This window comes from Argiope bruennichi, chromosome 1 (genome assembly GCF_947563725.1).
Source record: "Argiope bruennichi chromosome 1, qqArgBrue1.1, whole genome shotgun sequence".
Lineage (NCBI taxonomy): Eukaryota > Metazoa > Arthropoda > Arachnida > Araneae > Araneidae > Argiope > Argiope bruennichi.
The window spans coordinates 11,156,481-11,183,319 of record NC_079151.1 but is presented as its reverse complement, the minus strand read 5'-3'; the positions used below and the strand labels follow the sequence as shown (position 1 = coordinate 11,183,319).

Here is a 26,839-nt window from a genome sequence, read left to right as displayed (position 1 = left end):
GTCATTCTCATCATCTGATCACGGTTTAAAATTACGAGGTCCATTCCAAAAGAGTCCTCGTGTTGCTTTAAAACGGGACGTCAATTAACTAATTAACTGACTAACCAATTTGCATTCTGTCCGTCAATTCTTACCAATTGATTGACTTCGAGTGTTATTATATCGGCATTTTATATTGGAGCGAAATGAGGTATATTTCTGTAATATCTAAGGCTACAGGGCAGGCAATATCAAATACGATCCCGATTTAATAGCCGAACATTCATATATCAAGTGAAGTCACTGATTTAAAAAATGTGATATAATTCAAATTTTACGGAAAAGGATTTGTAGATACTTATGAATACTTTTGTATACATAATACAAAAAGAATGCTCTGAAATTATAGGAAGTACAAGAAACGAGTGAATCTGAAGTTTTCATAAAAAAAAGTAAGTTATTTTATAAATCCTTTAAACCATGGATTTCCTAACCAAAGAAATAAAAATAGGCAATAAATCAGCAATAAGCTAAAAATGGAAGTGATCGGATACATCGAATTGTGTAGTAACAAACACTCCTAATTTTTTCAAGGAGGAAAAAATATTAACCCTTTGCAGTCTTCTCCCAGCGCCATTCAAGACGGTGCATTATTTCAACATTTGAATTGTTAAAAATACCTACAGAATGTTAAAATGATGTAGATTCATTATAAGTGAATAATTATCCAGCGAATTATCTTTCCGACTGCAAAGGGTTAATTGTTGAGCTTTGGAGTTGAAAAATCTTAGTTTTCAATTTAATAATTTGCGTTGTACAAAAATTGTAGATTATTAATATTTTGCTAAAAATCCATAAACTTAAAAATTAATTTAATTTAAAATTGTATTAACATTTAATAGCTTTTATTTATCTGTGCTTGAAACTTATTTTTATATTTCCATTTTCATGCGTGTGCTAAATTTCTTACTATTCCGGGTGATTAAAAACCTTTTTAGATGATAATAAAACACTAAAAAGAAAAATGTATTTCAAATAAAGAAAATTTATCAACACTCCATTAGTCGCAATATCTAATAAATAAATCGACATTTATTAGCTGTTTTAATCCACTATTAACTGAATTTTTTTTTTTTTTTTTTTTGCAAAATACTCATTAGGACTTACAGCCACAAAGGAAAAATTATTAAAACTTGATGGCAGAGCAGATTTATATCCGCGAGTAGCGTTTAGGGATAAAAATTATTGTAACTATCGGAAGGTTGAACATTGGTGTATATCAATTAGCTAAAGAAAGGGACAAATAAAATATAATATCTTTTACCACTTTTGTTGTAATTTGACACATTCTCTTACAGATGCCATGGAGACTTACTAGCCTTTTTATGAAATCCTCAATTAATTTTTAGCATATAACTTTATTTTGGAATATAAGATCTTCGAAAATGAATGTATAAAAGAGTTTTAATCTGCAAAATGTTCTAAAAAATGTTTTGTTTTGATAAACACTTTTCGTCTAGATTCACCATAACATTTTCCTATTTTTTATTTAGCTATATTTTCAATCATTTTAATGATTAAATTAAGGAAATGGAGACAGTCTTTCGAATTTCAAAATCGGATTATTATAGAAAATCAATTTTTGCCTCCATCAACGATCAACTATTTATACGGAAATAATAAACATTAAATCTCTTTCTGACTTAAATATCTACCGATGATATGAATTGGAAATTTACAAAGTGAAAGTCTCAGGTTCTATCCTCATCATCTGTACAAAGCACAAATTGACGAGATTCGTCCCACAATAGTTTTTGGATAGTTCAAACCTTATTCTACGGAAGACATGATGCAAAAGATGAAATTAGCCGAATTTGGACAGATGTAGGACAGACAGAATTTTTTTCTGCAGAATCCGCACCCGTATCAAATTTTATTTCTTCGTATGCTATTCTACGGAAGAAGTGATGCAAAAGATGAAACTAGCCGCGTTTGGCTATATGTGACAAAATTGAAAATTTTTTGCTTCAGAGTCCGGACCCATATAAAATTTTATTTTTTCATATTCTTTCATAGAAAAGGGATGAAACAATCTGATAGCATTTACTTATATAATAACGGTATGTTTTCTCCCCTTCCTTTTCTCATTATAAACAAACCGAAATACAACTAATCTTCTATTTAACTGAAGGGGGCGGGTAGCACAATTCTTTCGTTGAGTGCTCTCTCATGAGAGCATGCCTTCACAGCATTCTAGCTGGGAAGCGATATAAACTACATATTCTCAGAGAGAGAAATGATCAGCAATTGAAAAGAGATTATTAGGCTTAATTTCCCCCTCCGCGACAGGTGCGTTTCCCGTGCACGCTTCCGAGCACTCATGCGTGGAGGACTGTCCACCCTCAGCCCATTGTGACGTCCAGGAAATATGAAAATGCGCCCATGACAAATTGCCGAGATCGTTACAAACATTTTGTTACAGACGGTTTTGATCGCAAAACTTTTAATAGTGGGAATACCCACGGTGGGATTTCATTGCTGCACTCAAATTCTCAGGCCTCAGAGCGTGGGAGATTCGGAGTTTTATTTGAATGCAGTGTTTGTTGGAATGGGTTGCCTAGATTCGTGCAGAGTATATTTATTTATTTATGTGCAATGGTAAATTTTGAATGTCACTAACATTTAATTTATTAGCATAAAGTATTCGCCTTTCGCGACCAGCTTCTTTGCCCAGATAATTGACTTTTTAGGGTGTAAAATATTAATGTGGAATGCATAGTTTTTGTTTTTCTGATTTCATATCAAATTCTGATAAGATTTAATTGAATAAGTCAAAACAATTTATAGCTCGTCCAAATTAAGAAATGCATAAACAATGGACATCGGTCTTCGAACAATCCTACTTCGGAGTTAACCCTCTGACTGCGTAATTCTTTAAAATCACTATTTAGATGCGATGTTTGCAAATAAGTTCAAATACTTTCCAAAGAAAGTGAACGGATACCATATGTTACACATAATAATACGATAAAATAAAAATCTATAAACGCAAAAATAAACAATCCAAACTGCGAAAAATGCGGGATGCAACAGAAAAAGGTTATTATGCTGCATGTGTTGGTATGCACGGCATACGTTTATTGAATTTTGGGCTCTAAATTAAGTGCTTGGAAATCGAAAAGACATTCACATGTTACATTGGAGTTTACTAATTTCTATACACCACAATTGTAAAATCCGAAAACGCACCTTTTCCAGATAACTCGCGATATAAATATTGAAAAACAAGAAAAGAAAATCCATGCGATTTAATTAATTAATTTAACAATTTAGTTTAAAGCAAAAGCATATGTTTACATTGCTAAAATTTTTCAATGATAACCTTTACAAATAGCAAATAATATCAAAATTTTAAATGGTTTCCTTAAATTGAATTTATTTCCTCTGCTATCTTCAAAAAAATAGGAATTCATGCGTTCATACTTAAGTTTGGCATAAATTAACCAAACACAATCATTTGAAACTTTTTGAAAAGTTATAATAAGCTTACAAAGAAATTTGGCTCATTACTGTTTCTTTTATGGTTGGAACAATTATTCTAATCATCAAAAATCGGACTTTCAAGTTTTAATGAATTGTGTCATTATAAACCAATAAAATCATTTTTAAAATTATAACTGGTATATATGTGAATTTTGCGACTGTAAAAAGGAAATTAACTTGAGGAATTAAATGCTAAATGAAAATCTAAAAATTGTTAATTTTCAGTCAATTTATGTATCATCTGCCAACCGAAAAGGAAACTTTGCCTAAAAAGCATGTTGGCTGTTGTTTCTCACTGCTCTATTTTTTTTTTTTTTTTAGGTAACACATTTGCTAAGGGTTTTTTTTTTTTTTTTGAAATTTAATTATGTAATAGCCTGGATACTGTTTATTAATTTCTACATACAAGCTACAAACCTCATTCAAAATGTTCTGTCGTTGGACTTCGGCAATGAAATTTAGCATGTATTCACTTGTTGGATAGTAGATGCTTATTAAAAAATTTTATTGACGTTCATCAAATTTTTAATGTTTTTTTTTATTAATAATAATCTTCTTCATTGGCGCGACAGCCCCGGATGGGCTCTGCCTTCCTCAAAATACCAATCCGTGTTCTTGGCTAAGGTTTTCCAGTTTGTCACTTCAACAGTTTTCAAAGTCTTTTTCCAAGCAGTCAGTCCATCTAAGTTTTGGTCTTCCTCTTTTTCGAGTACTAGATGGTTTAGTCAAAAAGATCTTTTTAGTTCTTCAATTATCATCCAATCTTATAAGTGTTCCTGACCATTTAATTCTATGCATTGCAATAATTTTTTTTTAATATCTGGTTCTTTATATAATTTGCAAATTTACGGTTTGATTCTTTTACAAAGATTATCACATTTAACTCCACCAAATATTTTTTTTACAACTGCTATTTCAAATATTGCAGGAATATCTTGGCTTTCTCAGTCATTTCCCATATTTCGGCTGCGTATGTGAGAACGAACCTCATCAAAGTTTCGTAAATGAGTAGTTTGGTTTTTCTGTTGATGAAATTAGACATTAAATCATTTTGTTGTAAAAAAAAGCTGTTTGCAGTTGTGAACCTTTAGTGTTATGTCATTCACAGTGCTTATTTCAGAGACTAAATATTGCAGTTTAATTCAAATATAAGTTATTGGTAATTTAAAGCTTGTATTCACCTATTTCAAAATAAAGATTATTAAAACTGGTCATATATATATTTCTGGTGAATGACAAGATGCATCTTATTTGAATCAGCTTCCAAAGAAAGGAAGGTTAAGTGTTATCAGGTCACACAGATCAAATCTGCACAGATTTATTAAATATTGTTCCTCTAGTGTTAATGTTAGAATGTTTTATAACCTGTTAAATTGAATAGAAGACAAGTCAGTTTCTTCAATAATAATGAAGCATATTATAGATGAAATCAAATTTTAGATCACATTAAAATTGAAAAAAAAATTCACTGCTTCTAATTTTATTTCCATATAATTCCCCCCCCCCCCCCGCCAATGGCTATGACACTGTTCAAGAGTCTCTCGTCTTTGTTGTTAATTTGAATTTGAAACTAAATAAAATTAAATAGAATTAAAATATTGAATTCGGTTTATCTCGTTTTTTCGATCGGTTTGTAGATTCTTTCAAGTGAAACCCACTTGTTAAGTAATTTCATTTCCATTTCAACTACACTACACTCCCGATTATCCGCGGAATTGGGTGGCGCGGCCGCCGCGAATAACAAAAATCGCGGATAATCCGAAAAAAAGCTAAAAACGTGTATAGCAAAAAAGAAAACAGTCATTCCAACTTTGAAAAATCGTTTTATGTACAATAAAACGTAAAATAAACAGCAGGAAATGTTTAACTAACGCTTAATATTTTAGTATATCACTCAAAACTAACCTAAAATGCATTTTGTTAATGAAGACAGAAAAGTGCTTTGTATTTACGAGAGGCGTCAATGATACACAGAAAAATTAATACATATGTACTGTTTTAATACTGTAATGTATTATGTAATTACAAAAGCATAACTGTAAAACTGCACCTTTTTGAAAAAATCAGTCAAAAAAAAAAAAAAAAAAACAAACCTTAGTGTGGCAGGCGCGGATAACCCGCCAGTGGATAATCGGGAGTCTACTGTACTCTTATTATTTACTACGTCCGGAAGTTAAGATCTTCGTGTTCACATACTCACTGACCCACCCCTCAAATTAACAAATCGACTTTCAGCTGAACATTCAGCATTTCAGATTTAGTTCAGATAACGTATTTCTCACTGTCTTCATGGATATTTAAGAAAAACAAATAAATGTATAGAAAAATCGAGTGAATATTGGTTCCTGAACCTTATTCTAGCAAATCTTTTTTGTTGACTTTTTTCAAGTTCAGTATTCCTTTCAGCAATTATAAAGCTTTTGAAATTCGGCAATCTTCAGCGGATAACGAATAACGTGACTTCAATTTTTGTTTTGAATTGGTCATACTAGGGACTCGTATATATAATAGGAGATTTTATGAAAACTATATCTTGTGTTCTTTTAAATAGGCAATCCTGAGAAATTTCACAATGCATCAGCTGCTTTTAGATTCTATTATTCAACCAGCAAAAGTGGTTCCCCCAAAACTTTCTCACATGCTCAATAATAAAGGTGTTATCCCAGAGAGGGCCTATCATGTCATTGGTGTGCAATAGTTAAGAAATATTTACCCATCGTGCGAATTTAGGATTTTTATTAGATCTATCGTGTGATCCTTGATGAGTTTTTCAGCGACTAATCTCATACATACGGTTAATAGTACCCGAAAATCAAATTTGTTTTTTAGATGCTTTTCCCCAACCGATTAAAACAAACATTTAACATAGAACTACAACTGTAGTCACAAAATCACAAACCAAATTTTATATAGTGTTTAAGTCGTTTCGTTTTTGAGTGGAATGTTCCCATGTTTCTGAAAATAGAGACCAACAGGTGGTCAACCCCTTCTAAGATTTGGCTCAAAATTTGATAAGTAGTAGATGTTAAAGCTGTATAGCAAATTTAGCTCTCTTCGGTTTGTAGTTATCTTGTTAACTTATGTTCGAACCGAGGGACAGACAGATTTTCTCTGATTGATTTTGCTCAACATTTGACACACACACACATATATATATATATATAATATATATATAATGCCAAAAATGTGTTTTTCGAACTCAGGGAAATATATAACATAAGGATTCACCAGCATGTCGGGTATGAATTTTTTGACGATTATAATGCTTTCTCTATACTTCACATACTTGAAACTAAAAAGCTGTTCATTTGAGAGGAAAAGTTTAAAGTAGAATATTATCAGTGTTATCAAGACCTGTAAAATGTGACGCCGAATTTTTAATAATAGTTTAATTAAATCAGAAGTAAATTTTAAAAAATGCAAATGTGGAAATATATTTCAGTGCAATTTGTCAGATTCCATTTAAATACATGTTACATACCAGAGGTTAACCGATAAAAAATTTTGGGGAAAATTTAAATTTGTTTAAAAAAATAATTTAAAAAAAACAGTATTGTTTACAATTCTTTTTTCATCAGCTCAAAATCTAAAAAATTATTTTTAAAAAAACTGTACTGTAAATGCCAACATAATGACAATAAAAAAAATCTTCCAGGATTAATAACTGAGAAAAAAAAATGTTTATTACAAATTTAATTTTTAATTTTTTTTATTATTATTTCTTTCGACAACTTATTTTATATGTCTTTTTAACCCCCTAAAACTTTTTTTTAATTTAAACTTTATCTATAAGATTAATAGCTGTTTGTATAAAAGAGGAAAATCAGTATCTCAGTTTCTATCCTCCCAACACCACTTATTTGGCTAAAAGCCGAGAATCAAACTTAAAATTCCCTTTCGGATAATCAAATGAAGCTGTTATGTTTTTCCCACATTTTATTGCACGGAAATTCGATTAGACTTTTATACAAACCTGGACTTCGTTAAACTTAGACAGGCATCATATTCTAAAGTTTGAAAATAGCCCTATAACCCCACCCCACTGCAGCCAATTGCCGGATAAATGCGGTTATTATTATTCTCTTTGAATTTCAAAGAAAAGATGTTCACCACTTCAATATGATACCAAGCTCAGGTTAGCAAAATTAATAAATTGTCTATTTTGGTTTTTAAAAATTTTATATTAAAATCACTTGAAAATTGTTTCGTGTGGGGGATTTCACTTATTTACTTAAACAATTTTGTATTTATCATCATATATTTATTTACTTATTTAGTAAAGCAATTTTTTTAACTTTAATTTCATCTTTTTTAGTAAAAATTAGTTTTTAATAACTTATAGATTAGATTTAAAAAATAATGATCAGTTTTTCGACTTGATGCATATAAATTACAAATAAAGCAATTATAATTAAACAATTACTAATAATTAATAAATTTTCTGATTATTTATTTATTTCGCAATTCTTACTTTAGTTTATATATAAAATAATTTATTCGAATGCGGACGAACAACAAAAAAAAAAACATGTATTATAATAAATTGCCCCCCCCCCAAAAGAAAAAAAAAAGAAAGAAAGAAATTTGTCGAAATAATTTAACAGCGCACTTTTTTAAAATTAATTTAATCTTCATTGTATTTTAGTTTTCCGAATTCTGGACTCGCAACAAAAGAAATTCTCCAAGGAAAACAAAAGATTTAAAACTCAATTTCTAATACATCTGCCACTGCTTTTTACTTTCTCGTAAACGAAGCATACAAAGAGAAATATTGTAACAGTACAAAAAAAAAGTTAATAAATAAAAAGATAGGGATTTTATAGAAATTTCAATTTTTTAGATCTATCCGAGTCTGAAGAACTTATTTTTGGAATTTTGTCTGTCTGTGAACTCAAAAATACTTTCAGCTAGACGGATGCAATTTGGTATGTGGATCTGCATTCACTTCGTAAATTTCTATCTAATTTTGAATGAAATACATTCACAGGAACCTAACAGAATATAATAGAATTTAAGTTAGGTACGATAACTACAAACTGTAGAGCTAGAAGAATGAAATTAAGTGTACAGATTTAGCATCTAAAATATAGAGATGCGCCACATTTTAAACCAAATCTATCAAGGAGTTGATCTTCGGTTTGTTTATATTTTCACATGCATGTAAACTCTGCTACTAAAAACCCCAACTATTTTAATAAATGAAATTTATTATATGATCTCGCGACAATAGTTCTACTTCTGTGTCATATTTTGCTTACAATCGATAAATAAAAAAGTTGCCCGAAAATGCATACTCCATTTTCATCACTATACCGGGATGCATCAAGCGCTCATGTGTGGGTCTCTGGAAATGAGAATCTGAACACTCGTGGAGTTCATGACTTTGCCAAAGATCCACAGTTTTATGCTGGACTTTATTAGACAATATGCAAGAAAGTTTAGGGGAGACCCTTCTCTCAATGAATGTGATTGATATGCGCGTCAGGAAGTAAAGAAGACAGGTCTAAAATAGTGTTTAAAGAAAGTTTTCCCTTCCTTTTTCGTGAAGTCTGAAAGCTCTAAAAACAAAGGTAAAATATTTAATGGATTTAAGCATTACTTGCAAAATTAAAGATAACTTTATACACTGAAAAAAAGAAAAAATGTTTGAGTGTATGCACTGAGCCGCCCCCGATTATAAGTATTTCTAAACAGCGGGAATGGTCTCCGCAAAATTTTCTCTCAAACTGTCTAATAAAGGTGAATCTGTGTTTTAGACGCGTTTTTTTTCTCTAATTTAACACAGAAGTATAATTGCCATCGCAAAATCACATTTCAAACTGGATGTATTTAAGCCATTGCATCTGAGAACAAACGCTTTAACATGCTTCTAAAAACATAGACCAACAAACGCTCAACCCCTTGTTGGATTTGGCTCAAAATTTGGTAGGTGTCTATTTTATAGATACTAAATCTATGTGCCGAATGTTACCTATCTGGCTCTCTTCGTTTTGTAGTTATCGCGTTAATTTATATTCGAATAATCAGTCGAACAGACAGACTTCCTCTGAAGAGATTTTCTCAAAATTGATAGAAATCTACAAAAACGTATACCAAATTTCACCCGCGTAGCTCCAAACATTTTTAAATTATCTTAATCGCGGATAGACAAGGAAATTTTCCAAAAAATGTTTTTCGAAATCAGTATACCTGCGTATATAAAAAAGTAAAAAAAAAAAAAAAAAAAGGAGTATATAGACAACAACTTGCTTTATACTTTTCTCCCCTCTCTTCGAAACTAAATTTTGCAAACCCAAAAATTTGTCATATTGGAACTAGCATTCAGAATATTCTGATGCAGATGAAGATTTCGATGGTCCTCCCCAGACACTTCCGATTACCAGATGACGTGTGCATTTCGGGGATCCCCTTACAACAAGAAACCCTTTAAGTGTGTTGGATGCGCGGGCAGGTGCTCCGTTCGGCTCGGGTGCGGTTCGAATCACCCGTGACCGTCATGCTTTGGATGCCCCGTTCGACTCCTGTCTCGTGCCACCTCGCCACATGGCTCGTGCTATTTATTACTTGAGCACAAGCCGAACGCCTCATGCGTGTCATACGAGTCGATGCTTCTTGTTTCGGATTCGTCAATTAAGAATAAGAAATGAGAAAATTTTGGCGCGAAAACGGCTCGTTCCAGCACGTGGTTCTCGTGCGCGCGATGTTTGTCTCGTTAACTTTATTTATTTTTTGAGTAAGATTTTGGAAAAATAACAATGGCGCATTTAGGAATTTTGTTCCCCTAGTCAATACGAATGATAAAGAGCCTCCTTTCGATTAATTTAATTTAGATTTCTGCACATTTTATTTTAATCAATGTATTTATTATTTATGTTACGTTAATTTTTATTGCGATAACTTTTTAAAAGTGTGTAGGTTTTATTCTATTTATTATTATTACTCGTGCTTGCACTACATTCATCATCCTAGCAACCGCTATTATTGACCGGATACTTTTTGTTTGTAAATACTGAAAGTGATCTGAATGCATCAGAAAGGGGCCTGAGCAATTATAAAGTGCTTCTGCCATCCTCATATCTTATAATGGACGGGACTTTTATTTTTTTACAAATTTATCAATTTACTTTTGTATCTATGCTAAAAACAATGTTTGCATCAGTCTGCCTAGGTCAATCGTTAGAGGCAGTCTCTAGGCAGTTTCCTAATTGGAAATCTGTCACTGATGATTAATCATCACAAGGCTGAATTAATTATAAAAAGCGATCAGATATTTAGGTTCGGCTAAGACAGTCTCAAATTCACTTCTGCCGAAAGATGAAATAATGTACCAGAGAGTCACAGTTTTTACTAATTAATACAGATTTCATCGGTAAAATAGCGAGGGAAGTAAGTAAAGTAACTTTGCTGAATTTATTGTGACAGGTTATATCACCCCTAGCGGCAAAATAAGGAAATTATAAAAAATCCCACCCTCCAAATAAATAAAGAAAATCGGTTAAAAATGTCCAGTTAGAAAAATGTACATTATACCATAATGAAAACACAGCAAAAGGTTTCATAGCGTTATCTCTAAAATTGGCGGGGATATTTGCAATTAAAATTTTGAATTTTCCATGCCTTGAAAAATGTATTCCAAAATAAAAATTTAAAAAAAATGTATTCTCCATTATTATTCACGCAGTTTGCCCGAATTATGTAACGGCGAAATGAAAATAAATAAAAAACTCATTCTAAAAGTAAAAGACCGCATTTTAAATGATGTTTTTAAAATAATGCCGATAATAATAAATTTTTTGCTTCGTTTGTACACAGGCTCCTCGACTAGTGCGGCTTCGGCTGGATTGTCCCTTCCAGAAATCTAGCCTTGAAGATAGATCAGGACTTACGATAGTAGGAAGTATATATCTGTGTCCCAAAAATTTCGACGCGACAATCTGTTCGATTTTAGAGAAATTGATAAAAAAGATTAAACTGCGATGGACCTATTTCCTAAACAATCATCACATATTTCATGAAATTTATATATCACCCTCTTTTAGTTGAAAGTATTTCATTTTCATGCCCTGGTTCCTAACAGAGATGTATATTTGAGGTCGTACAACCAATTTTTATGTCAAATATGAAGTTGCGCAAAACTTTTTGGGGAGGGTTTAAAAAAAAAATGAAAAACGTTCATTGGAAAATAAGACTAAGACGCTGAATGGCACTGGTGTTCACACCAGTCAACATATGCGTTCGGCAATAGAAGAAAAAATAAAGCTATCTTCTCCTGGGTGGTCCCGTTCGCGTACCTACGGCGGACTCATTTGCCATCAGACTGACGACTTGTCAATCGCAAAATCGTTGGGGGTGGACAAAGGTGACAACACACCTTATACGGCCTTGGTAAAGAGCCTGACAAGTTGTCGGGGTTCGCTTATAAAGTGCAGATGGTTTAAAGGTGATATTGAGTGAATTGCTAATTTCTGAAACTCGAAGTGATCAGGTGTTTTTGATGGTATTAGCAATTCTTTAATTTTCTGTTAAGGAAATCTTAAAATATCATCTTTAATTCAAATTTATTTGGATCAATTTGAAATCTAAAGTAAAAAGGGTTTTTTCGGGGGGGGGGGGAGAACTGTTTTATAAATGAAATATTTCCGTAGCTTGTCCATTCAGGGATATTTTTAAGAATTTTAATTTACTTTACTGTTGTAAAATACATTTAATCAAAAAAATCACAAATTTTTAAAAATCTTTTTTAATCGAATATACAAATATAAATTGCACGCTTAATTTTAAATGATTATAACATGTTACATTCAAAAGTAATCTAAAGTCAGTGTTTAGATTCGGAAAATTTCCTTTCTCTTGCGCATGCGCCCAGTCACATTTATTTCGCCAAAATAGGGATAAGATGAAAGAAAATGTAATTAATGGGACAGAAGTTCAAGACTTAAAGAATTCCGAAAGTGAGTTCATATTATCACTCCTTCAAGGAGTAAAATCTTCCAAAAATGCTAGTCTTAGGAACCTCAAATGAACAGTACATTTGTTTAATAAAATCACAAATTTAATGGAAGCAATTTTGAAAAATTAGAATTATTATCATATCTATTAAAATTGTTAAATATTAATATAAATTTTTGCTGTCCTTTTTATTTTTTATTTATCCTATTTATTATCTTTTTTTATATACAGATAGATAATATATTATAAAAATGGTATCATAGAGATAGACAAAGATCCTTTGTATGATTATCCTTTTGAAATCTTTCAAAAAATTTCCAATTAAAAATATTGATTTTAAATATGATATGCTAAAAGAATCTTTTCGGTAATAAGAATTAATTTACAAAGAAATAAATTTAATTTCACCATTACATTCAGCTGGTCTAAGGTAAAAAGAAAATTTATAATGCTTTTATTATAAAATTTTAAAAAACGGGACTAAGGGTTCTTAAATATTATTTTGCAGCAGCTTGTTAATATAAAATATAAATATAAATAAAAATAATATAAAAAAATGCAAAACAAACATTCCTTTTGGGAAGAAAAGCAAAAGGTAACAATTACAATTGAAAGTTCATCCTTTTCAAAAATAAAATTTTATTTTCCACAGCAAAAACACAATAATTTATAAATCACATTTCTCAAAATATCAGTGTGATAATAAGTTATTTTAATACATAAAAATATACAGCATTTTATGTATCACTTTGTGCCTACAACGTCACAATAATGCATTAAAACAAAGTGTGCTAGAATAGCTCAATAACAGCCTAATTAACCTACATATTTACATCAAATATTGCACAAACAAAATAATACTCTTTTAATAATGAGCATTATAATCTATTTTTAAAATGAATGTTCGAATTTGCATAGGTTTTAATGTTATTCTCAGATGGTCGTCTTCACTGTCATTGACCATATAGCCTTCATTTGCTTCTGATTCCATAACTAAAAAAGTAAGCATTATTATAATTTCATATTACTCTGCAAAAAAGGAGAGAGAGAGAGAAGTATATACATAATTTAGGCAAATAAAAAGTTTATTTATCTGAAAAAGATGTTTCAACTGATTTACAATTCTATAAAAGAAATTAAAACTGAGAATGAAATGCCTTTAACAAATAGAATCTATCTTGAATATATTTGAAGAGATAAGAGAAAATCAATAGCTTACAATATAGAAGGCAAGTTTATAGACTTATGGATTTTTCTATTTGTTGCAATAATAAAAAATTCAAAAGTTGATTTGGGCAAATTAGAAGATGGATCTCTTTGTTTGGAAATATAAAGAAGAGAACATTTCAGTTCCCTTTGCTATTTCAGTCTTTAATTTCATAAGGTTTTGAAGATGAAAGAGGATATAACTGATGAAATCTTTCCAGCAAGATATCATAAATTGAAATTGAAAAATTAACTGAATTTAACCTCTTGCATATATAGCAATTTTAACTGGTAATAAAATGTCAAATTCAACGAAAGAGAAAGTGGGTATTTGCTCACTGCCACTATTTTAACCGGTATGCATAAATGCCGGCACTCCCATTGACATATACAATCCAATAACTCCATGTCGTTGCAGAGCTGGGAATCTAATCTTGTCGTTTCTGTTTAATACTTTCGTTCTTTTCGTAACAGTAGTAACATTTTATTGCTTGTTCTAATAATAATGAAATTCTTAAACATTTCAATTTAACTTCCTTACTTATTATTTTAATAAGGAGGAGATAACTTAAAAATGCAGAAATTTTTAATGAATAGATACGTTCTTATTCTCAGTGGTGGATTATGCTTGCTGAAAGCAGCCAAAACTGAAATGTTTGGGGTCTCTAATAATATAAAAATAATAATAATGATTTTGTGTACATACTATATTATTAATTCAATGGATATTTTTTAGCAATTGCAAGGCTTTGAAGACAATTTTAAATCTAATAGTATTCTCAAATAAAATTAGAATAATTTAAGCTTTTCCAGGAAAATTCTTTATAATTGTGTTAATGTTATTTATTTTTATGCTATGAATAAAATTACCATAACATTTAACTTATTTTTCTGGAATAAAACATATTAATAACAAAACTTTCACAATTTTATGTGTTTTCAATTATGGCACTAAAATCTATCTCCTCCTTTATTAGAAATTTGAACCCTTTCCAATGCAATAGTTACAAAAATAGACAACATTGCAGAAAAGTAATATTTTGATTCCTTTCAGAAATGTAGGTAACCGCATGATGGAGTATGTTTTCCTTTATGTGATTCATTTACTCCAATGGGTTTTTTTTAAATATGGGACTTTAATTAATGGATTTTTTAAAAAAATTCTTTATTCATCAAATTTATTTGCTTATATTGCTTTAATATCCTTCAGGTAAATAATTCATATGTTTCTATGGGAACACTACTCACTGTGCAACATTTCTCACTTCTGAAAGCGAAAAGTGCAACTTTGAAGAAACATGCTACATTCCTTTCTGTACAAGAAAAATCAACACTGCTACCATTGTGAGTAATTTCATTCAAAATTATCAGACCTTTTGAATTTTTATAATTTATATATAATACTTATTTTTTGTATATTTGTTTATTACAGTTTACATTTTTTTTTATAGGCATATATTAGATTTAGTTTACATATCTTCTATAAAGATTATTTCAAAAGATTCAAATTTCTTAGAATGTAAATAAAAATGCTTATACAATTAATAACTGTTATTGGCATAAGACAAATCAATTGCTCTAGATGAGTGTGTATCTTTTCTTCTCACAAAGGGCAATTAAATTTCTTTACAGTAAAATTTATGTCATTAACAATCTTGTTCAATTCTGTCATTGATTATCTCTCAACATTTTTTATAACACATGCCAAAAAGGATAATGTAACCTAACCAAGATATTTAGTTTCCACATACTTGGCTTGTATTGGCATAGTTTGAAATAATTCTACATGAACTAAGGTTAATATTTGTAATTTTGGAGCACTTAGCAATATAAAATCATGACAAACCGTGCCACATTCAGAAAGAGAGAAGAGACACATACAGACAAATAAAAAAGTACTTATCAAAAATTACTAAGAGTATTTATTATATTTCTAGTTTCAGGAAATTATTAACTTTCATCTTCAAATTTCTCATCAACTAATTCAGGGTGGAATTAGATCCTGTTATACATCTGCTTGAAAAGACAAACTGAGAAAATGTAAATGCATTTTAAATTACTGGCAAAAATGCAAATAACATTTTCTTCTCTTCTGTAAAGAGCATTTATATGAATTAAACAATTGGAGTTACAAGTTCATCCATTAATTTTAAAGCTCAATTTTTTCACCTCTCATCTGGTGTCTTTTCTTTCATTGTATGCAATGAAATAATGGAGGAATAAAAAAGTAATTTGATGTAATAGGATAACTTAAGCTTTCAAAATAATTTGCAATTTATATGATTTTAGACCTTAAAAAACAAACAATTCTAACTATCATCATCTTAAAATTGAAAATAAAATATTATTTATAATTTACCATCTGCCAGCTCATTATTTGCAGGTGTTGGAGGTAACTCATTCTCATAAGCAGCATCTTCATCATCCTGAGATCTCCATTTCAGCTTTTCTACTTCATATAAATATTTGTTTGCTGAAAGTGTTGTTTCTTGAAAATATATTACTCTAAATGGTCTGAAAAGGTTCTGAAAAAATGAAAACAATATGTTAAAAAATATGTAAAGTACATTTAGTGAAACTTTCAAGTGTAAAACTTTATTCTATCTTAAAATTTTAGTTCAGAAAATATAAACATCATTCTATAATTATTTCATATGATTCAATGGGCTACATAATTATAATAATTCATGTAAATAGCATTCCTCTTCACTGCAAATATTACATTAAAAAAATGGGCTAAATAAAAACAGGGTGAATAGTTAAAAGATTTAACATTATATTTGAATCATTAAGATAGACAAAAATAAATTTAAAAACATGGTAATATTTTTTATACATTTCAAAAAGAGCAAAAGTGTTAATTTTTATATACTTGTTTTTCAATGCTCAAAATACAGAAATAAATTATACAGTTTAAAAACTATAACCTATGTGGTATTGGAGGGAGGGAGATAATTTTAAATACGATGTACTTTAAGTAAGTATTGAAAACATGAAATAGTACATATTTTGAAAACTAACTATCTCCATTCACAAATTGTCAGGAATATTGGTTGTATTTAATTTCAATTAAATCTTTTATGCATAATTTGAAGATTATGGTTCCCTTATCAGAGTATTTTTAAGCTGATAGATATTAAAAACATATTGTTTTAATAGCTTTATAGCTGTTCTATTTAATGTATACACAAACATTCCAAATAATGTCAAGTCACATAATATTATAGTGCAACTAAAAACTTAAATGTCCATATAATCTATCTTTTAATTACACATTATCTGTCGTGATTCAATCGCTTCACTTTATTATTTCATAGATAAACTCTGGAGATAATAATAATAGTAAAAAAATCTTCCTTAGTTTTCAAAAATTAAAGCAAATATTTTTGAATAAACATTGAATGAATTTATGCCAAATTTAGTACTTCTGGATTAAACAATTTGTACTGTAGAGATTAACATTTTCTGCCATTTTTATTAGCAGAAATTTTACATAATGTGCATACTATTTTCATACTTCTTACATTGTTTTCAGGTATGATAAAAATATTAAAGGATTTTTTTTTTTTTTTTTTTTTTTTGCTAATTTGAAATTATAGTAAAATTAGATCATTTTAATATTGGATACTGACATATATAAGCAGTATAGAAAATATAATGGGTTTTCAGAATTGAAACATAAAATTAAGTATTCGTAAGTATTAGTCTCTTCTTACAATACTTGCCAGAGGTTTAGTAATAAATATGAAACATCCATTCTGATTTTAGAAGTTAAGGATTGAAAAAAAGATAGAAGACTATTGGATTAAAAAATATAAAAAATTTTTTATTAACATTTCTTTCTTGTAAATGTTATTTAATTTTTTAAAAAATTTAGTATTGGAATGGCATCCCATTAGTTCCTGGTTCCTCTATACTTTTGATTAGAGTTTCATATATTATAGCACATATAAAACTAAAAAGAGATGGAGAAATGGATATCAAAATACAAAAACAAATATATCTTGATACCTACATTGAGAGAAACAGTAACTGTCCTTTCAGGTTCATCTGTTACTTCATAAAAATGTTCTAACCTTAACAGAATCCTATGATCATCTAATTTCTCTAAAGTTAAAAGGTGTACATTGTGTGGTAGCCTTCGTTTTAAGCCACGGAACTAAAAAAGGTAGAACAGATTTTATTTTAGAACTGAAATTTTATAATAGTTGTTCAATATCATATAAAATGGCATTTTGCAGTTTAACGCTTTGAGGCGCAGAGCATAAAACTACTGAATTTCGGGTAAAAATTGATTAAATTAAATCAAATATACAATAAGGAAATGACAATTTATTAATTTTTTTGTACATTTACATACAAGGTAAGGATGGCTTCATTTGAAGCTACAGTAGCAAATCTTAGTGACATACAAAGATAGGTGAAAAAAGTAAAGGCTAAGTGGACTCAAACGAAGTCATTATGCATCAAACAGTTAAAAGTTATTATTAAATACAAATGTCTTTTAAGAAATATTACATAATTAGAAAAATATTTAATAAATTTCAATTGGAAATACAAAGCAGAAACAGGTAAATAAAGCTTTTAACCTAATTTAAAAATTATGAATTAGATTTAGTTTTTTTTTATTAAAAGCATTCATGAAAAATTAATTTTCAGCAATGTTATATTTTTACTCAGAACAATTAAGAGTTCTAATTAAGTCTAATTATTTTATATTTATAGTTATTTTTCTTTCTGATTCATTCAAAGCCTCTCTCATATCAATGTCCAATTCTGAAAGGTGCAAAATTTTTCATTCACATAGAATTAACATAATTGAATCAACCTGAATTGTATAGTGGAAATATACATTTAAAAATCTAGTAGATTGAAAATTTGTATCCTAAAAAAAAAAAAAAAAAAAAAAAAAAAAACTCAACCTATGCCAACTTATACATATATTTACTGATCATCAAAAATATAACTGTTTGGTTTTCATATTTTTTAATAAAACTTTGCATAATTATTAATACATTAATTGATTAAGAATCATATTTAAATATACAATTCTATTAAAGAACTGATGCCGTTTTTTATGAACAGATCTAAGAGAGAGATTGCTGAAAGGTATGATGATGTCATCTATCCCATCTAAGTAACTACTGAATTGACAGTATAAAAGCAGAGAGGAGCTGTCACTCAATCCTGTTTCATTCAATCATCTTGGAAGGAGCCATTTATGGATTATTTGCATTTACTGAATGTTGTTGTTGTTGTTGCAATTCTCAAACAAGTTTGTTTCCAATGTTTTCAAAATTTTAAAAGTTATTTAGTAAATAGATATTAAAATTAAATTCTTTGTTTCTTATTTTAATGGAGTCAAATGCAATATTCAGCCATTAGAATCTAATACATCAGAAAAAGAAAGGTATGTTGATTCCCAAATATAAAATTTATACTTTTATTTTTCTTTACAAAAAGAATATTAGAATAAAAGTAAAAGTATAATATTCTGTAAGTAATTCTTACTTAAAGAATATTAGAACAAAAAGTACATAAAATGCATTGAAATGACAAACCAATAAAGGAATTACTTTTTGCTCTTTTAAAATTGCAAATAAACATTCCATTGGGGGAAAAAAAATGAATGAATTCAATTGTAAATTATGATTTAAATATCTAGAACAAACTTACATCATTTAAAGAATACCGAGAAAGATTTGAATATGGAATCCTTGCAAATCCAAGCACAGGAGTGTGAAATCGTATTTTAGTTAATCGTTTGTTAAGTGGCGTCATGTCATCTATAGGTCCAAGGGTAAGATAATGAGATCCACGGACAACAAGGCCTCTTCCGTCAAATCCAGGTTCATTTAGAGCTTCATTAACACCATAACCATCATCAAAGAGAAGTCGTCGGTGCAACTATGAATAAACAAATATAGATTAAAGACTATAAATAGACTATGCAGAAAATGAAGAAAAAAAAAATAGTAAAGACCAAGATTTTAAATCTAGGAAATGATGCAAATGATCATAAAACATAAAAAGTTTTTAAATACTTGATACTACAAGTACCAAAATAAATGACCTGACAAATAGCCATTCATGTATGCCATAAATGTAGAGTCATTATTTCCCTTGAGGACATAATCATTTTATCAGATGTTAGTTTTTTATAGTGAATCTAATACATCAGAAAATGTATCTTGAAATAATCTAAATTACATAATAAAGAAATAATTATTATTAGTACATTTACACAGAAAAAAGAAAAATGGAAAAAAACTGGAAATAGAACACAAAGTTTGCACTATTGAACAAATTGATCTGAAATTTATTCTTTGCTTCTCAAAAAAATTGGAATTATTTTTAACTGTATCTTCTGTTTTTAGCATATCTGATTTAGCATACATTTACTTTAGTTTGCATTGAAAGTAATCTATACTTATATAAAGCTCAATGTGCATGTGTGTGTTGACCTACAGCTACCAAATTTGGTACATGTATACCTTGGAGGTCGGAAATGTGCACCTGGGGTCTCTTTTTTGAATTTTTAATTAGAATTTTAATTATTAAATAAAAACTAACTTTCCCGCCAAAAAAATCTTCCATTTTCCCCAAATGAGTAAAACTTCAGTTTTTTTTTTTTTTTTTTTTCCCAACAGTAATGAGGTTAGGGTTAACATTTTTCGGCCGATTATTTCAAACGATTCTGTTTATTTTCTTACTGTTTTATGCATTTAAAATTAAACATTGTTAATTAATAGACCTACTCATGATGAATCTGAAAAAATTTTGTTGACAAATTTTTGAGATATTACATAAATTAAGAAAGATATTCTTTAGTGCCCATAAGGTTTAAATGCTCAGTGACTCTGTTTTCAGTAATCATATTACAAAAAAAATGCTTTGTTTCAGTAAAAAATATTATTAGATTAATTGCAGATTAATCCTTTCCACTTTAAATTAAATCATAAATTCTACAGGAGCTAACAGAAAATTGGAGAGATACAGATTACGTTATGACAGAAGGCCTTCATAATATTCTGAGTGAATTAAAATTTGAAGTTTTAAAATATTTTAATGAAAAAGCTATTTAAGTAGGAATTGCATAAAATATTTAATTATTAAATTTTTAACGAGCATTAAGATTTTCGAACCGGCTGGTCGCCAAAGGCGGCTAATTACAAATAAAGATATGAAAATGAGTAAATGAGTATGAAAGAAAAAATATGATCATAAATATAGATTATAGAACATTATTATTATTGCTTATATCAGTATGTAGGTGAAGACAAATAGAATTAAACTATATGCAGAGCTGACATACATTGCTGTAGTTGGTTACATTTAACATCACATTACATAATAAGTAATACTGACATCATTAGCAACAACTTTGTTATAATCTGTCAAAGTATGCATATTTATTCATTTTTTTTATTATTATTTACAAAAAGATTCTAAGGAATCTTCTTATAATGAAGTAATATCAATACAGTTGCTAAGAATAAATGATATAAATTTTAGTTTTTAAATTTAGAATTCAGCAATAGCAATTAAAACTTAAATTTTATAATACTGAAATGAATCTTACCATCAATTCAATGGAACCATCAACAATGCTGCCTCCACCTTCACATCGATCAGTAAGGAGCGACAATTGCAAATTGCGAGCTTCATCCTAAATGCAATAAATTTTTAATTCATTTTATTTTCATGATTATAAAATTTTTAATTTGAAAATTTATACACATATTTTTACGACACGTTCGGAGAGCAGAAAACTAGCAGAAGCTTATAAAATAATCATCATCTCTCTCAATGAATTGAATAACAATTCATTTAATATTAGGTTTAAAACAAGTAAAGTTACTCTTGTACTTTTTTCTTTTTTGAAAACTTAAAGAAATTAATAATTTGAAGCAATTTTCAATATTATACAATGGCTAGAATTTTCAGAATGACAGAAAATGACATTATTATTAGTTTCATAAAAAAACTGCAATTTGACTTAAAAAATATGTTTTTAAAATTCCACTGCTCAATTTTAAATTAACAGTAGAAGCCCAAGAAAAATATTGATAAAATCACCAATGTATCAATGTGATTTTATCAATCATAATGCCTTAAAAATTTTAATCTCTTCACAACTGATGTTCTGCTAGTATTTTAAATGTGAAACTAAGAATAATAATTTATTTTCATGCCTTTATTTAGTTCTAATATAAAATGTTCTTTTATATGAGAATAATAAAATAAGAATTAAACTATGATTCATTATTTCATTAAAAACAGCTTTTTAAGCAGTATTTTAAATAGAAAAAAATAAATAATAAGAAACTTCAAATAAAAAATAGCAGTTTATAAGATAATACTCACATTTCATAAACTTTTAACACCTGAAAATGCAGATATTTCTGCACCATCAGGGGAAAAAAAATTACAATTTCCCAATTCTTAGTATAATAAAACTTTTACATCTTACCCTTATGTATATCCATGATGTCACTGGATAATAATTCCCAGCTATTTTTTCAGTTATATTCCAAGGGAAATTCTCTTGATGATCTCGACTGAAATTAGTTAAACAGAAGTCTCTTAAGATTAAAATATACAATCTTTTCTTTAATTAGGGAATAAGTTTTGGTATTAAAAAAATTCTTCATTGCTTATATTTTTACCAGCTAAATGTTGAAAACTATATTTCCTAAATATTTTGCACATAATATGCAATTAAAGCAGATTTAAATTAAAAAATTGTTAAATTATTGTTAATTCCCAAAATAATTTCAAGCATATACGAATTCAATCAACTACTTACGCTCGCTTTATAGTCTCTCTTGCATTACTATCAGTATAAAATATTCCATTATTTTCTAAATCAGTATCAAAACGAGTTATAATTTCTCTTCCAATGTGATCACTAAAACAAAATAATAATAATTAAACTATAAAATACATAAAAAACTACTAAGAGGCAAATGCAAGCAAAATAATAAAAATTCATTTAGCATTTTCATAGTATTTAATTGTAAAATAATCCTAAAAAAAAGAAATCCTTTATAAAATAAAAAGATTAATACCTCACTTTACTTATAGTTTTGCAGAAAATTATATCACTCAGACTTTTCAAAGCATTTTAAAGATCCAGAACTTTGAAAATTCCAAATCACTGAAATGTTGTTTAATGGAGTTTCAAAATTTTACAATAAATGATAATGTAATTTGAATTAAAAATTAACTCTTGTAACCTGAACTAAAGTAGTTGCAGAAATTTGTCAGATTTCAGAAACTATGGAATTTGGTGGGAAAATATATATTATTCAATTTGGAGGTCATTGAATATATATAATCTAAATTACATATCTGCCAAAACCGACAAACAAGATTTCACACCCAAATTAGTTCAACTATGAGCTTTCATTACTGTACAAGGCCACAAAATTAAATTAATTAAAGTGGAACCACATAGATTACTATATTAATTTATTTTGAAATGCAAGATAAAAGATACTCTGCCCAATAATATAATATTGCTCCAAATATTTCTCACAACTGCCATAAGCAAAGTTATTTTTGAGAGAAGCATTTCAAAACTAAAGCTAATCAAATATTATATAAGATAAACAATAAAAACTTTAAGACTTAAAGATCTGGCTATCTTGTCTATCAAGCAAAACGTTTTGTGATACTATAGATATTGTTCTCTTAAAAAGAAAATTAATAATATTTTAGTTAAAGACAAAGGTTTTATTTTTCTTATTTATTTTATTAATCTTTCAATAAAATTATATAGATAGTAATAATATCATTCTAATTCTATTTGGGTGTTGATTGGTTTTTTATATTCTATTCATTGTTATTTGTTACATGTTCTTAATTTTATGCAATAATAACTTAGTCTTGTTGATGTTTATCATAAATGTTGTACATATATATCAATAAGTGGAATACATGCCAAAACTTTCGTAATTGAATGATGAGTTTGACCTAATTTGCTAAACGAGAAAGAAACTGGTATTCTTCAAAACAGACATTCATTGAAAAGTAAAAAAAAAAAAAAGTAAGAAAGAAAAGAAAGATGGTGGATAAATTGAATGCATGCAAATCAGCAAATATGAATTCTTACAGATGTGAAGTTGTCTGACAAGTTATTTCCACAGTGCTAAATATTCAATAAAAGTTCTACTTTTCTTATTTGATTTTGAATCGGTATCTGTGGTATTCAACATTAAAGATTTTACATTTCCCTAAGGTAGTATGTTTGTAATCTCGGATTTCAATTTGAAAATCCTGATGAAAATGTTACCTATAAAAATCATACAGGTTTTTTTTCCCCTGTTCTTCAAAATATGTTCTTAATTTAGGGATAAGTCTGTTAGAAATGTTTTTATTTGGGATTTTTTTCCCTGATTGATAGTGTATTCATTTTATCCACCATAGCTTGCAAACAGATAGAGATAGGACAGGATTTGAAGATCTACAGTGGCTGTCCTATCATGCTCCTTTGTTTGGTAGATTATGTCAGACTCATCCTGTATTATAAAACATGTATATTTTTCTTCTTTATTTGTATTTCATACAATACACAATTACAACTGTTTTCATGCCAAAATGTTCTTTAAATTTAAAATTTTTGGATTTAAATACTAAAATAAGAGAGTGGATGGAGCCCACAGTATGCCAATATCAAAATACAGTTATAAAATTCATACTACCAAAACAGAAGGGGGAAAAATTGAAAAGCCACACATGAATTCCATGGCTATTTAACTTTCTTTTAGCTCCTATTATAAGCATAAAGCATTATTTTAAGAAAACAGCAGTTAACAATTGCATATGCTGAAAAAATCTATAATATGTATGAATTACAACTCAATATTCAGTTTACTACAATTATGCTTATAATTTATACTGACTGAACAGGTATAGGCCCAATAATCCAGTCAAATTCAATGTGATTTTGTCCTTTGTACAAACGAATTATCTGTGTTATCCAAGGTGCATAAAATTGATGAACTTCTTCAACTAGTGGTCCCTATAATATAAAAGATTACAAAAGTCAATCAAATATTTTTAGTAAATGAAGTTAGCAAGGTAATATAATATACTCTTAAAATATAAAATAAGATGTATTAGAAATATAGGAAAATATAAAATACAGATACATTAGAAAACTGCCTCAAAAGATATTCTGTAATTTAATTAATTGTCATAATATAAAGATATTTCCAAACAATTGTCTTAATATACAAACATTTATTACACACAAAATACATGTGAAACTTTAACAAAATAGTATCCACAACAGTAAGATATGATATACATAAGAAAATGAAATATATTTAGTTTCATTTTGTTTCCCTAATAAACCATGAAACACCAATAAAAATATATGCCTAGATTTTAAGTAATTATATCAATTCTTTCAATTAATGTATTATACTAATATAATAAATACACACAATAAGTTATAATGTTAATTCAAGTAATTACTTCTTTGCATTCCAAATAATTATATAAAATAATAGTTAAATAAAATAACAGACTTAAATTTTACTACAGCTATTAATTATTGATTACATATTTATTTCTTAAGAAGGAAGACTTTATGATCAACATCAAAATTTTAAAACAGAAGAGACAGTCGAAATAAATAAACAGCAAAAATGTAAAACATACAGACTAATTGGTTCTTTAAAAAATTCTATAAACAAAATAGTAAACTGGAAATGGGAAGAAGGAATGAAGACCTGAAAAATCGTTTGAGCTTAAAAAATATAATTTTATTCATTAAAACTTCTTACAGTTTTTCTAATAATATAAAACTTTCCACTTTTATCTTTAACATCAATGCAGTAAATGAAGTCATTTTGACTTCTTTTCTCAGTCAAACAAAGAGCCTGCCATTTCCAGAAAAACCTTCCTCTCCTTTCAACTATGCTATCTACAGACATTGAAGTTATTCAGGAATAAGACCATCCATGTATTATCTGCCCTCTAAAACTCAACATGTAATTTTCAAAACATTATGAACCAAGTTGACATATTGTTTGCAATAGAGGATCTAGTGTATAGTTAATTTTTTCTCCTTTCTATCCAATATGATGTAATTCTAACTTGACTCGATTCTCAGTTCTTTGGACTTTTGATATTTTACTAAGGATAATGCAATTTCTTTTAAAGTTTTTATTTATTTATTTATTTTTTAGTAAAATGGTGCAACATATGTTGCAGAAATTTTTCTCACAGAAAAAAAGTGTTGAAAAAGAAAATATGAAATCTCTATAACCATTGGAAGTGCAATCCTTGGGCCAAATAGCATTAAAATTTGACTGGATAGTTACTAAATCCTGATAATTAATTTAAGTTATAGTTTTTTTTATGATTAAACTCATCAATAACTTTCTAATACAAAAACTTTTATAGATATTTAAATAATTTATGCTTAGTATCATTTTCTATAAAGGCAGAAGTAATAAAATTTAAAAATAAAATTTAAAAAAATAATCTTTAAAGTTTGAGTATATCATATTTTTATTTTTTTAAAAAAAGCCTTTTTCTTTATAAATCATAGAATTCTTTCATTTATTTAATTTTTAACATTGCAATGATTTTCATTTTATTTTTTTATTTACATACATACTTTACCATAATATTATATTTTATTGCTTTACCAAATAATTATTATTTATGAAAATTGTGAATGTTAGCAAAAATGGAAAATGAATTTTAGAATTTAAAAACATATAGAATAAAAATACGACATTTAATTACACTTATTTTTATTTCAAGAATTTTATTATTAATTAATTATTTTGAGATAACTTTTGTTTTAAAAATGATCAGTTTCTATTACCATCTTAATCACATTTGATAACTGAAAATGTCATTCAACAAAGTCATTCATATTTGTAATTTTAAAAAATAAGAATACAAATGGGTACTCAAATTTAAATTGTAAATGTGATTTATGCAACATTTGTTAACATTTAATAAATGAAAATATGTGAACATTTCAAAAAAAAAAAAAAAATCTTAGTGAAATATTTTCAGTAAAGGGTAACATAAACATTCCAGGTGATAATATATTAACAATTTGTTAAATGAGATTTTGCCTTGAATAAAATGTTTAACTGTTTACTTATATGACAAGGAAGTAAATGTTTTTTAA

The 26,839-nt window shown here is 28.1% G+C and overlaps 1 protein-coding gene and 1 long non-coding RNA gene across 4 annotated transcripts in view; one reads left to right on the top strand and one right to left on the bottom strand.

The window, feature by feature from the left end:
• The first annotated feature begins 319 nt into the window (after positions 1-319).
• LOC129967065 (uncharacterized) lies at positions 320-18,861 on the top strand. Its single transcript, XR_008784346.1, has 3 exons — positions 320-431; positions 14,888-15,021; positions 18,763-18,861. It is a non-coding gene; the product is annotated as an uncharacterized LOC129967065 (long non-coding RNA).
• Positions 13,094-26,839, bottom strand: part of LOC129967021 (lysosomal alpha-mannosidase-like) — a 98,301-nt gene continuing 84,555 nt past the window's right edge. For all 3 annotated transcript variants that reach the window (XM_056081657.1, XM_056081673.1, XM_056081663.1), the window contains exons 19-26: positions 24,585-24,703; positions 22,487-22,588; positions 22,151-22,238; positions 21,260-21,346; positions 19,354-19,584; positions 17,693-17,836; positions 16,037-16,202; positions 13,094-13,464 (exon numbers count right to left, since the gene is read on the bottom strand). In XM_056081657.1, the coding sequence (XP_055937632.1) occupies positions 13,337-13,464; positions 16,037-16,202; positions 17,693-17,836; positions 19,354-19,584; positions 21,260-21,346; positions 22,151-22,238; positions 22,487-22,588; positions 24,585-24,703 (1,065 nt within the window). In that variant the 3' untranslated portion in view covers positions 13,094-13,336. The remainder of the gene's footprint in view (positions 13,465-16,036; positions 16,203-17,692; positions 17,837-19,353; positions 19,585-21,259; positions 21,347-22,150; positions 22,239-22,486; positions 22,589-24,584; positions 24,704-26,839) is intronic.